The sequence below is a fragment of the Aspergillus nidulans genome, chromosome I, assembly GCF_000011425.1.
Source record: "Aspergillus nidulans FGSC A4 chromosome I".
Classification (NCBI taxonomy): domain Eukaryota; kingdom Fungi; phylum Ascomycota; class Eurotiomycetes; order Eurotiales; family Aspergillaceae; genus Aspergillus; species Aspergillus nidulans.
Window position 1 is genome coordinate 2,626,616 of NC_066257.1, and position 16,481 is coordinate 2,643,096.

At 50.5% G+C, this 16,481-nt stretch overlaps 9 protein-coding genes across 9 annotated transcripts, besides 1 other annotated feature; 5 read left to right on the top strand and 4 right to left on the bottom strand.

Moving 5' to 3' along the window:
* Positions 1 to 16,481: part of a sequence feature (contig 1.110 1211..298245(1)) that runs on past both edges of the window.
* On the top strand, positions 88 to 1,287 carry ANIA_06630 (protein egd2). Its single transcript, XM_659142.2, has 4 exons — positions 88 to 167; positions 346 to 594; positions 682 to 740; positions 802 to 1,287. The coding sequence occupies exons 2-4, from the start codon at positions 364 to 366 to the stop codon at positions 1,121 to 1,123; spliced, it is 612 nt and encodes a 203-aa protein (XP_664234.1). The 5' UTR covers positions 88 to 167; positions 346 to 363; the 3' UTR covers positions 1,124 to 1,287.
* ANIA_06631 (F1F0 ATP synthase subunit d) lies at positions 1,496 to 2,419 on the top strand. The gene is made up of 4 exons (XM_659143.2): positions 1,496 to 1,549; positions 1,628 to 2,023; positions 2,086 to 2,172; positions 2,230 to 2,419. The coding sequence occupies exons 1-4, from the start codon at positions 1,541 to 1,543 to the stop codon at positions 2,257 to 2,259; spliced, it is 522 nt and encodes a 173-aa protein (XP_664235.1). The 5' UTR covers positions 1,496 to 1,540; the 3' UTR covers positions 2,260 to 2,419.
* On the top strand, positions 3,163 to 3,651 carry ANIA_06632 (40S ribosomal protein eS28; the record flags this gene model as incomplete). The annotated part of the gene is made up of 3 exons (XM_659144.1): positions 3,163 to 3,223; positions 3,394 to 3,477; positions 3,590 to 3,651. 3 exons carry the CDS (start codon positions 3,163 to 3,165, stop codon positions 3,649 to 3,651), a joined length of 207 nt encoding a protein of 68 aa, XP_664236.1.
* On the bottom strand, positions 4,759 to 5,165 carry ANIA_06633 (uncharacterized protein; the record flags this gene model as incomplete). Its single annotated transcript, XM_659145.2, has 2 exons — positions 5,022 to 5,165; positions 4,759 to 4,953 (listed from the first exon to the last, which is right to left on the bottom strand). Exons 1-2 carry the CDS (start codon positions 5,040 to 5,042, stop codon positions 4,759 to 4,761), a joined length of 216 nt encoding a protein of 71 aa, XP_664237.1. The 5' UTR covers positions 5,043 to 5,165.
* ANIA_06634 (uncharacterized protein) lies at positions 5,885 to 7,318 on the top strand (the record flags this gene model as incomplete). Its single annotated transcript, XM_659146.1, has 2 exons — positions 5,885 to 6,503; positions 6,621 to 7,318. 2 exons carry the CDS (start codon positions 5,885 to 5,887, stop codon positions 7,316 to 7,318), a joined length of 1,317 nt encoding a protein of 438 aa, XP_664238.1.
* Positions 7,667 to 9,814, top strand: yA (laccase yA; the record flags this gene model as incomplete). Its single annotated transcript, XM_659147.1, has 6 exons — positions 7,667 to 7,861; positions 7,916 to 7,971; positions 8,043 to 8,213; positions 8,289 to 8,459; positions 8,513 to 8,638; positions 8,704 to 9,814. 6 exons carry the CDS (start codon positions 7,667 to 7,669, stop codon positions 9,812 to 9,814), a joined length of 1,830 nt encoding a protein of 609 aa, XP_664239.1.
* Positions 9,907 to 12,096, bottom strand: ANIA_06636 (meiotic recombination directing protein). Its single transcript, XM_659148.2, has 3 exons — positions 11,772 to 12,096; positions 11,514 to 11,695; positions 9,907 to 11,457 (listed from the first exon to the last, which is right to left on the bottom strand). The coding sequence occupies exons 1-3, from the start codon at positions 12,048 to 12,050 to the stop codon at positions 9,990 to 9,992; spliced, it is 1,929 nt and encodes a 642-aa protein (XP_664240.1). The 5' UTR covers positions 12,051 to 12,096; the 3' UTR covers positions 9,907 to 9,989.
* ANIA_10840 (endonuclease III domain-containing protein) lies at positions 12,365 to 13,873 on the bottom strand (the record flags this gene model as incomplete). The annotated part of the gene is made up of 1 exon (XM_050613274.1): positions 12,365 to 13,873. One exon carries the CDS (start codon positions 13,871 to 13,873, stop codon positions 12,365 to 12,367), a length of 1,509 nt encoding a protein of 502 aa, XP_050467134.1.
* Positions 13,956 to 16,481, bottom strand: ANIA_10837 (amidophosphoribosyltransferase). Its single transcript, XM_659149.2, has 4 exons — positions 15,982 to 16,481; positions 15,456 to 15,908; positions 14,718 to 15,405; positions 13,956 to 14,662 (listed from the first exon to the last, which is right to left on the bottom strand). The coding sequence occupies exons 1-4, from the start codon at positions 16,064 to 16,066 to the stop codon at positions 14,134 to 14,136; spliced, it is 1,755 nt and encodes a 584-aa protein (XP_664241.2). The 5' UTR covers positions 16,067 to 16,481; the 3' UTR covers positions 13,956 to 14,133.

Below are 16,481 nucleotides of genomic sequence, written 5' to 3' on the forward strand. Positions count from 1 at the left end.
CAGTTGTATGGCAAATGACGGCGTTTGTCGCTTCTCCATGATTCCAGAGGGTCCCGAGTCCAATCAGCTCGCTAACGATTTTCGGCATCACACAGCTTTGCGTCTTCCCAACCGCAACAAGACAAAAACCCACCATCACCTACAACAAGCCCCTAACCCACTCGCAGGTATGTTCAACTGAATTGTGCGACCGCGAAAATGGATTTTCCAAATCGGACGTGGTGATAATCCCGCGATTGAGCGATTTGGCGGTTGTATCCAGACGGTCGAGGACCCAAAATCGAGCACCCAGGCCACCAGACGTCACAACTCGCTCGCTAACTCTTGAACTTGCAACCCTTCTAGGCTTACCTATATCACAAAATGGCCGACCCCCGTATCGAAGAGCTCCCCGATGAGGAGGTCCCCAAGACCAACGTCGAGGACGCCGCCGACTCCTCTGAGTCCGAGGCCGGTGAGGAGCCCACCATCCCCGGTGGTGCTGCGGTTACCATTCACTCTCGCAACGAGAAGAAGGCTCGCAAGGCCATTGGCAAGCTCGGTCTGAAGCACGTCCCTGGCATCACTCGTGTCACTCTCCGCCGTCCCAAGAACGTACGCATCGCCTTCCCCGCACCTCCTCCACAAGATATGGAACGCTTGCAGCGTGATATCAAGCATTGAGTACTAACACTCTATTAGATCCTCTTCGTCATCAACCAGCCCGACGTCTACCGCTCTCCCTCCAGCAACACCTGGATGTATGTTACTCCCCCGCAAAATATCGAGGCTAGCATGTCAGCAGCTGACGCATTGGAACAGTATCTTCGGTGAGGCCAAGATCGAGGACTTGAACTCCCAGGCTCAGGCTTCCGCTGCCCAGCAGCTGGCTGCCGCTGAGGCTGCGGGTGAGCACGCTGGCCACGATCACGACCACGACAAGGGTAAGGGCAAGGCGCCCGAGACCGAGGCCAAGAAGGAGGAAGAGGAAGACGACGGTGAGGAGGTCGATGAGACCGGTCTCGAGCCCAAGGACATCGACCTCGTCATGGCACAGGCCAATGTCTCGCGCAAGAAGGCCGTCAAGGCTCTGCGGGAGAACGACAATGATATCGTCAACTCAATCATGGCCCTCAGCATATGAGCTCGATCCAGTTAATGCACACTGTTAATGGCTGAATGTGTCTGTCCTGTTGTCGAATGGGTTCTGGGGTTTGGAATCAGGCTGATATGTCCCCGGATGTCCGTCCAACTTCATAGTGTATATCATTTAGTCCAAAAGCAAAATCAATGAACAACCACTTTTGCAAACTACTCTCCGAAAGGTTTAACCACTGTGTAATAAGACTACAATCTGTTGAATCAATAGACCGATTGTGAATTACTCCCAGTTATTGCGTACCTAACAATATCTTCGCGACATTTCGGATAACGGGAGTTAAGAGTCACGTGACTATCATCCCCATTCCAAACCTTGCCGAATCGACCCTCAACCCGGAACGAACAGCTTTGCACGTCTAACGCTCCCTTTTACCATCCCCTCTCCATCCCACGACTCAAAATGGCTGCCGTATGTTGCCCGTGCATTAGTAGCTTACGTGTCTGGTGATTCAGGTTGGATTGAACTCGCTAACTGCTCGACTTACAGCGTAGCGCCGCTCTCAAGATCGACTGGGTCAAGACGACCAGCTCTCTCGGCCTCCGCGGCCAGACCGCTGCCTCTCTGCAGGCCTTCAAGAAGCGTAACGATGATGCGCGCCGCAAGGTTCAGCTCCTTTCTGAGCAGCCCCAGACCGTCGACTTCGCCCGCTACCGCAGCATTCTGAAGAACCAGGCCATTGTTGACGAGATTGAGAACAACTTCAAGAACTTCAAGCCCGCTACCTACGACCTTGACCGCCAGCTGAAGGCTATTGACGCCTTCGAGGCCCAGGCTATCCAGAGCGCTGAGCAGACCAAGGGCAAGGTTGAGGCTGAGCTCCGCAACCTCCAGAAGACTCTCGAGAACATCGAGACCGCCCGGCCCTTCGACGAACTCACTGTTGTATGTTCTCCTGCCTTTTTACTTGAATTCTTGGGCTTGATGGATTAACTTGTACACTTTAGGACGAGGTTGCTGCTGCTCAACCTGAGATCGACGAGAAGACTGCCGCCATGGTCCAGAAGGGACGATGGATGCCCGCCGGATACAAGGTCAGTTTCACCTTCATCTAAGCTATCTTTAGTTTATATTTACTGACTCACCCGTAGGAGCGCTTCGGCGACATGTCCGTCGTCTAAACTGGTGTATCTTGTATCTTTTTTGTTACCCTGAACCTCGACCAAGTCATCACACGACAAACAATCCCTCCAGTCAAGCGTATTTAGCTCCATACCTGGCAGTGTGATCCGTTGTCGGGTTGTGTATAGAACCTGTTCAATCTAGAATCCTTTCAAGTTTTACGAACGTAAACATGCGCAGCCTGTTAACCTGTAATTGCTAGTTAGCGGTGTTAGCCTTGGTAGTTAGGTCGAGCGATACTCATCAGCCCCTGACTTTCGTATATAGGCACTAATGCCACTGGCTTGGTAATGTAATGTCAGCTGTCTGTCTAGTTCCTATATATTTACTCCCCCATGCAATCGACATGACGGATCTTCGTTCAAGATCGGCTATGTTGTTGGTATCTACCTCCCGAAGTCTCGGTAGTCCAAAAATGTAGGGCCGTAATTTTTTGTTTGATTCATCAATCGAACTCCATACTTCATAATGAAATGACATTGTAATGCCCAGGTAGTATCTTCCGCCCGCCAGTATTGCAGCCTGGACGAGCGAACGGGCGCTCCCTATCTTGAAGTAATCATCAGCAAATAAAATATTAGAATACAGAGCACCTTAGTGAGTTAAAGTGTCGTAGTATCATTCAAATATTCCAACCCAAAGTCATCCCCATATACTTCTTGATCTCAACCGGCGGAGGTAGCCTTGGCCGCCTGACTCCACGCTCACCCCTGATAGGCCAGCACTTTTCCGAGGGTTCCGCCTTCCAAACCCTGTCCCGACGCACTAAAATGAATTTTGCACTGCACCACAATTTCTGGACGACCAAAGCGGGCATCTGACAACGACATCGTATCCTCCCCTCGTCCACGCTTCCTCGTTCAATTTCAGAAATCCAGCTCTCCGGAATCCTACCTGCCAAAATGGATGCTTCCAAGACCCCTACTAAGCTGGTGAAGGTGACCCGTGTCCTTGGCCGCACCGGTATGCATACCAATCCTTATTCGATCGATCGATCGATCAATGAATATATCGAAATCTCTTGCTGGGTGGTCAGCGGCGGCAGATATATTAGAGCGCCGCTGGACTGCGACAGGGCTAAAGGGATGTGCCGTTCTTGGAGATATGGAGGCTAATAGGAGTCTTGATGATAGGTTCTCGCGGTGGTGTCACCCAGGTGCGCGTCGAGTTCATGGATGATCAGACCCGTTCTATCATCCGTAACGTCAAGGGACCCGGTACGTTTATAGTGTGATATCGCGACATGCAGAGCCCTCCAATCAAACCCATCCGGCAAAGCGAGACATTAAACTATGCGAGGGGAGTACTAACTAGGATCGTTTCATTCAGTCCGTGTCGACGACATTCTCTGCCTGCTCGAGTCCGAACGTGAGGCCCGCCGTCTCCGATAAATGCATTGAACGTGAAAACGACGTGGGAGGCATCAAAAATGGAAGCATGAAGAACGAGTTCGGGATCGGGTTCTGGTTGGTTCGACTGTGTTCGGATACGTGCCATATCGATGGAAATCGCGGCGCCGTGGATAATGAATTCATGATGGAGCCATTCGGACCTCTCATTTCTGCTTGCTAGAAATCCAGGAATTTTACGAGAATCACATCCTGATTTTCTTCTTCAATGTTTCCACCTTGGATACTTCCGCGACGGTGGTGATTTTCCAGTACGCTCGCCATTTCAATAACGACGACAATAGTCCTGGCATGACGTCGATCTTCATCGTTCGGGGATGTTTCCGTTTCACCGTCCGCACAAAATGGTAGAACATTTCTTCTGGATAATCCGAGAATATAAATGAGCGGCAAATCCCCTCCGATTTATACCTCTCGGTGTTCATTTTCCATGGCCAGACCCTGCGCGCCCACGAAGAACCCGAATACGTTGTTATGTTTCCCTTTTTACGCATTCACTCTCGACCGTCCCACGCCGCTGTCCACCACTATTAGTAGAAGCTCACCCATGATATGGTTTGTAAGCTGGTCAAAGTAGAGAACTCCCATAATAGACACTTGTCCCCGTAAACCGCCCGCAAGTTTCAGTTTCCCTACATCTACAAACAGCCGGCCCACCACGGGTTGATGATCGAAGTACTCAGCAACATGAATCTTTACTGTATATGCTATGAAGATTTTGTTGCACCGCAGGTTATACCTAAGGCAAGACGGCGAAGATCTAAATCCTTGCACTATGGAAAATAACTTGTTCACAACTGAAGAATTCGGAGCAAAGGGTCTCTCCATTTGAAGAACAAAAAAGGGATATCATATTGTACAACAATCACCTAAACCAGGCAACAACAACATCACATTTTCAACGCATCACAAAACAAATGGGGTACTTAGGTGTTAGTCGCGGAAAATAAGCGCATGGCCAGAAAGGAAAGAGGCGCGTCGACAAAAGAAAACAAAAGGAAAGAGAGGGCGTCAAGTCATCACTCGTACTAGATTAAATCGGCCGATTCACTGAGCAATCTATATCGTTGCTATATCCGCCGGTCCAGTCTAATAAACCGGCCTTGACCTATTATGCATCCGAGTGGAAGTGCGCCTTCTCCGTCCGACGTAGCCGCAAGTAAGGCAGGAAACGAGGACGCCAAGGACCGAGACGATGCCGTTAATGACGACCTTGATGCCAGTTGCGATTGCGTTGATGACGCCCATGATGCATGCTCCAATGGAGCGGAAGAGGTCTCTGATCTGTGGAGCTGTCAGAAGGCGCGGGTCTAATAGCAGGTAGGGATTAAAGTAGGAAGAGCTGAACGTACACAAGAAAAGACGGCGCCCATTTTGTAAAGTGTATTGGTAGTGGTTTATTTCTTTTTGGTAAGCTTGAGGACTTTAGAACTGGAAGAGGATTGAGAGTTGTTCGTAGAGTTGTTATTGTTCGCGTTCGAAGAGGTTGAGTAGCTTGAGGATGCAGTGGTATGTGTGGAGATATCGCTGAATGGTTTCATTGTTCCTGAACACTTCGAGGTATATATAGATTTGGTCTAGGAAGGTTCTTTATATTGAGAGACTCGCGAAAATGGTAGGTAATGACGTTGATGACCTCAACCAGCCAGAATGATAAGGCAAGGGTAGGAGCGGACAGGTGTGACTGAGACAAGGATATAGTGGAAATGACGTCCGACTGGAAGTCACGCAGTGGCAGGGGGGAACAAATGAAAATGATAGGTTCCGTCTGCAAAAAAAGATGAGAGAGTTGCTGTTCCTCATCCCTGAACTGCCCAAGTCTTGACTTTTGGAAGCAATTCCGTCATAGCGACGACTTCAGTCCGGCCCTAAAAGCCTCTGACCGAATCATCCAGGGTCTTGTGGAAACCCCGCAACATGGCATGCTGTCAGTTCCGGGATGGAGAATAGATTGATATTTGCCACTCTGTGAAATACCCCCTTGATCATGTCGATCTATGGTTCCACCTCAGAAACGGCTTAAGGTGTCTTCTAAGATAGGGCGGGCTGGTGCATTTGATATATATGATGTCATAATTCTCTTCCTAAAGTGGTTAGTCAATATTCCAGATCTTCTTTTAGGGCTGCAGATTAGGGCTGAAGAGAAGGTCACCTGACGCGATGGTTGCTTGGATAACTTCTCTGTAGTCTCAGACATGATTTCTTCATAGACGGCATGCCAACTCCGATCAGAACCCGTGGCCGGAGAAAAGTACGCGCACAATCTGACAATGGCGTACCTAAACCTGTGTCATCAGGCCCCAGGGGTGGGAGGCCAATGCTACCGCCAGACGTCAAACGCGAGTCTGGGAGCTACAAGCGGGCTCGTCTCCTTGCTGCCAAACCGCCTCCGCCAAGACTCCGCAGGAGGCTATCCAGACTGGAGTCTTTGCCCGTGGAACTGATTGAGAAGATATTTCTGTACTCCCTTAATGTCAACCTGCCGCGATGCTCGTCTTCCATCTCTGCAGCCGTCTCTAGCGACCGGATTTACCGTGCTTTGACGTTGCTAGCATTCTTTGATCCAGAGAAGACTGTGTTGCCAGATCTCTATCCACCGAACCAAGATGTCGGGTCGCCCACAGACCCGAAGGCTGCGGCCATCAGGGTCTCAGAGACTCAGATCTCACGGATCTTGAGACCATTGGAGTATATCCATCTCGAAAAGGAGGAGCGAAGTTCTCTCCAGGCATCTGTCGTCAGGTGTAGATGGTGCACCATCGACCGTTTGATATCTTCACTGCCCGACCTCATGTGCCTGGCCATTTGGCGATATTGGTTCCCGGGGGCACACAGTATGTCTTCTGACCAACAAGACATACTTAATCTTTTCCTTGCACGAAAGATAAACTATCTCGATATGGACGTTGTTGATGGAGATTGGCGCCGTTCTTTATCTGTTGTGCCACCAGTCTCTTTAAACATCAGAAACGTCGGGCCAGATGTAGAATCGGCCACGGACCTGACAATTCTCGACGTCTCTGAGATCCCCGACAAGTTTCTCAGTGGAGCGAATGAAGGATTCAACGAAGCCCACACCCGCTTTCTCGAGGTTCTCCGCCTAGCTGGTGGGTTGAACCGCTTACTCAGTGTCGAAAGGATAAATGAGATCAATTTCTCCCGTGAAGCCATTCAGCAAGGTATCCATGCGGCTCTCGTGGAACACAATGCTAACGCCCTCACCACCCTCCTTAAGCTCGACGAGTTTACCTTCCGTTGCCAGAACAACCTTGTAGATGCCGTGTATACCCTACCACCAGAGCATTTCCGCACCGCTGTCCGTGTGGCACGACACGACTCTAGCTTCTTCCAGCTTCTGCTGCGTGCGAGTGCTGAGTCTGTTCCCTACGACGATTCGGAGATCACGCACTGGGCAGTTACTACGGGTGGTCCTTTTGAACAATGGCTACTGGATTTCATGCTGCAGCTGCCGGAGCAAATCAGGGCGACAACCAAGGGAAGTCAACAAATGTTCTATCATGGGGGCTTGAATACAGCAAGTGCCATGACAGAAAGGTATCTTCGAGATATTCTGGGAACGGATGAGCTTAAGGTCTGGCTAGAAGAGTCGTCGTACGATTTTCCCAGCGAATGGATTGTTGAGAGTTGATGTTGAAGATATTGAACAAATTTCTGTGGTGATGAGCGCTGGAAGAATCAGTGTACAACGAAAGGAGCAGACAAGACTCCCTTGCTATACTCAGGTGTGACACCTGCAAATCCAGTAGGAAAATACGGTAATTAATCCCAGGGTCTTTTCCCTCCGCCAGGCACCACGCCCCTTGCCGGAAACGTCGCGCAGTCGCGTTCAGCACCAGGTACATTCCAATCAACAATGCAAGAATGTGAAACGCGAAGTATATATCAGCGAACAACATCAAGCCGACATAATCAAACGGTTTCAGTCTCTATCGCGTTTTGCACTTGAGCGTCATTTTGATTCCTCCGGGATCCAGCCATGTACCTCTCCACGGTCCTCTTCCCACTACTGGCTCTGAACCTTGGTCTCTCACACGCGAGATTCGTCCGTGAAACTCTCGAGCTGACATGGGAATACGGATCACCCAACGGCGGTACGCCGCGCGAGATGGTCTTCACGAATGGGGAGTATCCAGGTCCGGATCTGATATTTGATGAAGATGATGATGTCGAGGTACAACCAAGTTTTCACCGTATGTACATCCGACAACAGAGTTGACAATCACAGGTTCTTGTCATCAATAACCTTCCCTTCAATACAACCGTTCACTGGCATGGTTTAGAGTGTGTGCCCTTTCCGCGTCCCATTTCTGCATGGACCTAAAAATTCTTGCATTCTCACACACTCTCTCTAGAATGCGAGAAACACCTGAAGCGGACGGTGTCCCGGGCCTTACGCAAACACCAATAGAGCCCGGTGCGACGTTCACGTATCGGTTCAGAGCGTATCCAGCTGGTACGTTCTGGTATCACTCGCATTACAAGGGGCTCATGCAAGATGGGCAGGTAGGAGCAATGTATATTCGGTACGTCTGATCAGATTACACCTTATCTGCACGATGAAGCCCATTGAGGCAGTCTTATTGATCATGTCTCAATAGCCGCAAGCCTGATGCTTTGCGACCCTACGCGGTTATAACGGAAGACCCGAGAGAGTTAGCAGAAATACAGTACGCAGAAGATAATCCTTATTTGATGCTTGCTACGGACTGGACATATCTTACTTCGGCGGAGTATCATAACATCGAGGTTGAGTCTGGCTATAACGTCTTGTAAGCTCGATTTTTCCTTTACTTCCTGTTGCGAACTAATTCAATTGCAAAAGCTGCGTGGATAGTCTCCTCATCAATGGTCGAGGCTCAGTCTACTGTCCCGGATACCAATACCTTGAGGAAGTGAGCGACGACGGCCTTACTGCCGTCCTCGAAGGAACACATCTGACCGAGAAAGGGTAAGTCTCTGCACGCGCTACGCCCAGTCAAGATTATATAAATACTGATATTGTATGATACATAGCTGCCTCCAACCGGACCTACATAATGTCCAAGGCGACTACGGCCCCTGGAACCTCTCTGCTGTTCCCACAGAAGTCGTCTTTAATTGCACCCCGTCCAGTGTCGAGCCCCCGGTGATCTACGTCGATCCCGAATTCAACGGTTGGGTCAGCCTTAATTTCATTGGCGGCGCTGCGCAAAAGGCCATAACTTTTTCTGTCGACAATCACCCAATGTGGGTATATGAAGTTGACGGACAGTTTGTTGAACCGCGTGAAGTCGAAATGGTTGGCGTATACTCGGGAGCTCGGTACGCCGTCATGATCAAGCTAGACCAGACACCAGGCGACTACGCGATTCGGATTGCCGTCAATGGCGGCGATCAGGTTATGAGCGTTTACGCCATCCTCTCGTATGTCAATCAGGATTGGATCCACAGGGAGAATGTGCCCAAGGCCGCTATCGGACCGCATACAGATACAGTGGGCTACATGAACTACGGCGGTGGCAACACATCTGCAGATGTACGCCAGCTTCTCTTCACAGAAAATCTGCCGGCCTTTGGCGTCCCGCCTCCCCCACCTTCGAGCGAGGTCTCAACAACCCTACGTACCGGCATGATCCGCGTAAACAACTCCTACTCTTGGTCATTGGGAAACAACGTGCTGTACGAGCCCGAAATGACCTCCTCGACACCGCTCCTCTTCGAACCGGATCCGCTAGCCGTCATCGCACCAAAGTACGCCCTCACGACAGAAAACAACACCTGGGTCGACATTGTCCTCGAAATCACTGCCGACCCGCGCGACCTCATCCACCCGCCACATCCGATCCATAAGCACGGTAACAGAGCATATATAATTGGCAACGGGGTTGGCAAATTCAGATGGGAGAATGTGAGTGCTGCAGAGGCAGAAGTACCGGATTTGTTTTACGTCAACGAGACTGCGGCGTTGCGGGATACATTTGTCACGGATTTTTTTGATTCGCGGCTCATGGATGGGGCATGGATAGTTATTCGGTATTTTGTGCAGGACAAGTTCCCAAGTATCTTGCATTGTCATATTGCGTCCCATCAAATGGGAGGAATGGCGCTGGCCTTGTTGGACGGGGTTGATGTTTGGGATTCTTAGGTGAGCTCTCATATTCGTACTTACAAGATGTTTGTTCTAAAATTATTTAATAATTATTTTTTAATCTCTATGAAATGGAGAAGCTTTTTTTTCTCTCTTTTTTGGCTTCTTTAAATTATATCAGCATATTTATTAAATCATTGGAACTCTAGATGTACGCCCCAGAGAAGTAGAACTACATATTCCCAATCAACCTCAGAATACCTCTGACCCTCCCAGCCAGCGTGATCTGATACCCCGTCTCAACAACCCCCTTGCACATCTCAAATGCACCATCCCCATTCTCTTTCTCCGCTTCTCCCTTCATAATCGGATAATCCACGCGCGGCGGAATCCTCGTCGCCATAAGGCGCGGGAACCTGTCAACGCAAATCGCTTTGATATTACTTACGCCCCGCAGACCTTCTTCGCCCGCAAACCGGCCATACCCAGATCCCTTGACGCCGCCGAATGGCAGCTGTACTGTGTAGTAGCTGCCAAAATCGTTAACAGAGACCATGCCTGCCTTTATTCCTGAGACACAAGCATTCACGTCGCGCGTGTTGTAGCCAAATACCGAGGCACCTAGCGCGTATTGGGTAGAATTTGCGATGGTGATTGCGTCGGAGACGGAAGATGCACGCATCATGAGGAAGACGGGGGCGAAGAGCTCTGTTTGGGCAATTTCCATGGAGGGCGTGACGTCTGCAAGGAGGGTCGGTGTGAAATAGTGACCGAGCGGATAGGTTGGGTGTTCGAATTGTTTCCCACCAGCGACGAGGCGAGCACCTTGGCTGACGGCGCGCTGAATGAGAAACTCCAAGCGGGAGAAAGAGGCCGGGGAGATCATGGCCCCCACGTCTGGGGCACCTGACTTGTTGTTTGGGTTGTTGGGCTTTGTGTCTAGTAAGACTGAACCGAGGCGGAGGGCTTTAATGCGGGAGGTGACGGTGTCAAGGAGTTTGTCGTATACGCCAGGGAGGGCAATGACGCGCTCAACGCCGATGCAGTTTTGACCGGCGGATTGGAAAACGCCGCGCATGAGGACAGATGCGACAGAGGTTACTTCGCTGATAGTTCTGCTGTCATCGAGGATGACAGAGGGATCTTTCCCACCGAGTTCGACTGTTACTGGTGTCAATGCCTTTGCTGCAGACTCGCATACTTTGTGCGCCACCGGACGCGAGCCGATGAATGTGATCTGGGCAATTCCAGGGTGCGAGGTTAAATGGTCGGCGACCTTAGGCAGACAGACAACGCTCTGAACGAGATCACGGGGATGGCCACAGTTTTCTAGAGCGCCCCTGATGATGTTGAGGAAGTATACAGAAGACCAGGCAGTCTGCTCAGATGGCTTTACAACAATTCCGTTACCGGCGAAGATGGCGCTGATCACCGGCGAAATAAAGTTATGAAACGGATAATTCCAAGAGACACAAGCCGACACAACACCCAGGGGCTCGTAGATGACTTGGTTCTTCTTGTACATCATAAGGAAATTCGTGGGTCGCGACTCCGGGCTCAGCGCCCTTTCACCGTGATCGATCGTCCATTTCAGTTTCTCTGCAGTGACGAGCGTCTCCCCAAATGTTGCATCGACCTTGGTTTTCCCTGAATCCAAGCAGCAGGCGATCACGATCTCATCTTGATGTTCCAGCACGTACCTATCAAGGTCAATTCTCCCAATCCGTAAGTTCATGATAGGAAAGTTGGAACGCACTTGAGTAGAGTCTTCAGCACCCGCCGCCTTTCCGCAAAGGTAGTGGTAGCCCATTGTTCCTGCGCTCTGCTCGCCGCTTGTATCGCGCGATCAACATCATCCGCTGTCGCAGGCTTGATTCCGGAACCAAGTACTCGTCCGTCCGCGGGGCAATAGCTCATAATCAGGTTCTCGTTCCATTGCTATAGGCAGTACGAAGTACTAAGTTAGATTGACCCCTGAAGATGCACGTATGTCAAGCCATGAAGCAGCACTCACCCCGCGAATCTGGCCCTCAATAACATTTCTCTCCTCACTCCCCTGGGGCAGATCCTCCCATTTCGACCCCTCCCAGTGTGGATTAATCTCAGGCGGATTAGGTACAGTAAAAGACACGGGTGATTCCCTGCTACCTGCAACGAAGAGGTAGCCCAGGAGCACGGCGCTGAGCGAAAGAACGGCGATACTCAACGTGTGTGTTTGGTTTTGAACTTGCTCCTGGGCACGCTCTACGAGCGACAAAAGAGCTGGAGGGATATATGGCGCTAGACACTCCATTCTGACGCACACAAGGGTAATTGAACGGAAGAAGGGCTTGTGTGAGGCCAGCGTTGGTTGTTGCGGAGTAGATAAAAAAGTGGTCCGATCTTTTGATCTGCGCTCCGTCGCGCCGGGCACGTGCCGGTCTCTAGGTACTCGACACATTCATTAACTACCTTGTAGATATTTAGATATACTGTCTTGGTGTGTGATCTAAAAAGTTTAGTGTTGTTTGTAATAGGTCCCTGTTGATACCAGGCAAGCATAGACACCGGGCTATGAAGTAAAGCCAGGTGTTTCTATGCGCAACGAAATAGATTGTTTAAATACCTTCACCCCTTAGGTCTCTTGCTCTTCCCCTTCTCCCCTTCGATAGCATTCTTTCGTTTCCCTGTTCTCGTCACAAGGTGATCAATCACACACCCTTTCTCCCACCCGGCAGAAGAGTGTCCCGTGATAGCTCGACACCGGGGGCAAGACTTCCCATGGCGGATAAGCAGCTGATGAAGCGGATACTTCAAATGATCCGGAATGCGCACCTCCAGGTGACTGAAGGCCGTGATTTCCGTAGCTCTATCCGGGGGCACCCAATTGAGCCACTTGCATATGCGGAAGATATGCGTGTCGACTGCAAAGCACGGTCTTTGCAGACAAAACAACAAGACGCAAGCTGCGGTTTTGGGTCCAATCCCGGGGTACTTCATGAGCTCCGTCATGACCTCTTCTGTGGGAAGACCATGAAGATAGTTGAGCGAAAGAAAGTTCTGGTCGGCGCATGCAATCTCGTACTGCTTCTCTCCTTCCGGCTTGTCGTTGAGCTGCTGAACAAACTTACCGCTGTCGCTGTTGGTATCCTGGCCTTTGACAAGGATATTCCTCCGCTCCTGGTTCTCCTTATATACCATATCCAGTATAGCCTTTATATTCTTGCTTTTGCTATCCGCCAGCCCGCCGGACTTAATTGCCTCGAACACATCTTTCACTGGTGCCCGGCGAACAGCATCCCAGTTCACACTGCCCTTGCCAATCCCATCGTGGAGGATACCGAACTTCTGCACGAGGCCGTTAAATGCCAAAGCAGAATTATTCCCAGTCGTAGCACCGCTGAGCAGGGTGCGGATGAGGGCATCAAGTACGGATGGGACCTCACCGCAGCCAGTCACGGTCAGCGACGGCTCAGGGATTGTGGTCGGGGCAACAATTTCCCCATGGATAGACGATAATAGTCTATTGACTTCTTCGCATTCCTCAGGTGTTGGACGGGCCCAATCAGGAAAGGGTGTAATGCCCGGTGTCAGGCCGTAGGTGTTTGCTTTCTTTGGCTTCTTCGTCTTCTTCTTGCTGTCCTCCGGTGGGGGACCAGCGAGTACCTCTGTAGCTTTGTTGACGGTAGCTTGAAGCTCCTTTGTAAGGGCGTCTACACCCTCTTCTTCGACTTCCGTCTTAATATCGCCGTTCGCCACATCCTCGATCTTAGAAAGCGGAGGCAGAAAGCCGAGGTTGTGAGGGAGTTCGTTCACATCGCCAGGTATCAGTACACTTTTTCTCTTTCCTTTTCTTTGTTCCTTCTTTTTTCGCAGTTGGTTGGCACCTTCTTTCTGGAGTGCTGGATTATGATGTTGAAGAGCTGCAGTCTTTGATCGAGTCACCCTGCCATTTATCTGCGACGCTGGCGGGCCAACGGCCGAATCTTGCATCTGAGGTGCAATTTTCTCTATTCCAGCAGCGATTAATGCGGTTTCACGGGCCGCTTGAGAACGAGTCATGATTCCATGGATGGTGGGAAAGTGAAATGAGACGGCCGAAAACCACGGTGAGTACAATGACGCAGGCGGAAGCATTCTCCGATCCTGGCAATCTAAAGCTGTAAGTCTACGTAGTACTGCAGGATAGCGAAACCTTGATCTCAACCTTAACATCATATTCGACATCGTAGGAACATCAATAAATTGCTCTATGCAATAGACATTGAATATGTACATCTCTAGTCATATCTTTCGTAGGTGTGGATATCGTCAAACGGCCTCCCTAACCTTTTTTCTAGCCTTTACAAACTCCAAGACTCCAGATGTCGAAAATGATTGACAATCAAAAAAAATGACTAGGAATGATCCGCAATATTATGGATACTAATGTCCATGCGGTCCTTGACCTTGGGAGGCTCTTCCATCTCTAGAGGAGCTGGTTTGTTGGAGCCGTAGACGCCAACCTGAGGGACCTCGGACTCTGCGGGGTTCTCCGCAGGCACAAGATCACCGTTACTAGACATCTTAACGCCATTGGCAGCAATCTGGAAGTCCTTTTCACTGGCAAATCCGTGGGTAACAGCCTCCTTGGCACGATCAACCGCCTTAACCTTCCGCCCCTCACCCCGGATTTTTTCCAGGTGATCGAAGTAGCCTTCAGAAACTGGGGTGATATAATTGCCGCAAAAGACGCCAACTTCGAAATTACGCGGATGCTCCAGGCCGTTTTCTTGAGCAATCTCAGCGCAGGCACCCTTGAGGTCTTCAAGCGTCTGGTAGATGACGCTGTCCGCACCGATGTGCTTGGCGATGGTCTCAGTGTCACGGTTATGTGCAACTAGCTCGTTAGGAGATGCAAGGTCGATACCATAGATGTGAGCGTGACTGTCAAATATTAGCAGATGACCCAGGAATAACATGATAGGTACATTGGACATACGTGATTTCCGGAGAGCAGCTGGCAAAGTAAACCTTCTTGGCACCAGCTTCACGAGCCATTGTAACAATTTCCCGACTCGTTGTTCCCCGAACAATACTATCGTCGACGAGAAGGACATTTCGGTCCTTGAATTCGGTTTGCATAGCATTCAGCTTACGGCGAACACCCTTCTGACGGGTCTTTTGTTCCGGCATAATGAAAGTGCGGAAGACGTAACGGTTCTTGACGAAGCCCTGGCAGTAAGGCTTGTCGAGATAACGGGCAACAGCGGCAGCCGAGGTTGTTGACGTCTCCGGGATGGGGATGACCACGTCAATGTCCTTGACAACCTCGGGACCAAGGCTCTTGAGTATCTTCGCGGCGAGGCGATCACCCATACGTTGACGACTGCGGTAGACGCTGATACCATCAATGACGGAGTCAGGACGAGCAAAGTAGACATATTCGAAGATGTCAGGAGCGTAGGCCTTGCGAGGAGCGACCTGACGGAAAACGGGCTGGCCGCCCTTCTCAATTAAGACGGCCTCTCCAGGTAGAATGTCGCGAATGTCTGTGAAGCCTAGCTGGTGAAGAGCAACAGACTCGGACGCCATCATGTAGTCCGTACCCTGGCCATCAAGCGACTTTCTGGAGCCAAGAACCAGGGGACGGATACCGTACGAATCACGGAAACCCAGGATACCGAAACCTAACGGCGTAAGTAATTACTTAGGAAAGGTTATGCCTCTATGCGCTTACCAGCGAGCATTGCTGTGCATGCCCAGCCACCTTCGCACCTCTCATACATTCTGCTGAGGGCGGCGAAAACATCTTCCTGGTTTACACGCGCCTTCTTGGTCTCGCTCAACTCATCAGCAAAGACGTTCAACATCAGCTCGCTGTCACTGTCGGTGTTGATGTGGCGATGAGCCTCAAAATCCAGGTATCTCTTCAGCTCGGGCGCGTTGATGAGATTTCCATTGTGGGCGAGGCAGATGCCGTACGGACTGTTCACGTAGAAAGGCTGGGCCTCGGCATTTGCACTGCTCCCCGCAGTGGGATATCTCAAATGACCGATTCCCATGTAACCTGGGAGGTCGGCCACCCTAGCGCCGTCCGAGAAGACTTTGGCGGCCATTCCGTTGGCTTTGAGCTGGAAGATGCGACCACCTGCCGCGCATGTTGCAATTCCAGCAGCATCCTGACCTCGATCTAATAATAATATCATGATTAGTCACATTGATCTATTCAAGCAGTGCCAGTAGCGTAGGTATTCTGGACTCACGTTGTAAGAGGTACAGGGCCTCATGAAGGTCGATGGCAGCGGAGGAGGTCGGATTCGCCTGAATCAATGCGATAATACCACACATCTTGATTCGCGGATCAGGTTACTGCAGGCCAGTGTGATTTATCAGCAAACGCGCACCCAGCTCAAGCGAGATAAAAGAATATGCGATATGTTATAGTTTAGGTCAGGCCGGAAAGTGTCCGCAATATGCTTAGGAAGTCTAACATCTATAAAAAACGGAAAGATCATCATGAAAGGGAGGTGGTAGGATGCCAAAGAGCAAACCAAATGCACTTACAATATAATTTAGAGGGGTAAATCCTGCGCGCAGCGTGTGGTGGGGTATGGTGGGAAAAATCGAACTTGATGGAGGGAGCGACGTCGGAGAGATCTGCTATGACGAAGACATCAAGGGATGTAGATTGATACTGGATAGGACGACCTGGACGCGAGTAGGGCCCAAGGTCAGGACTTAGGACCACGGAGGGATAGGAGGA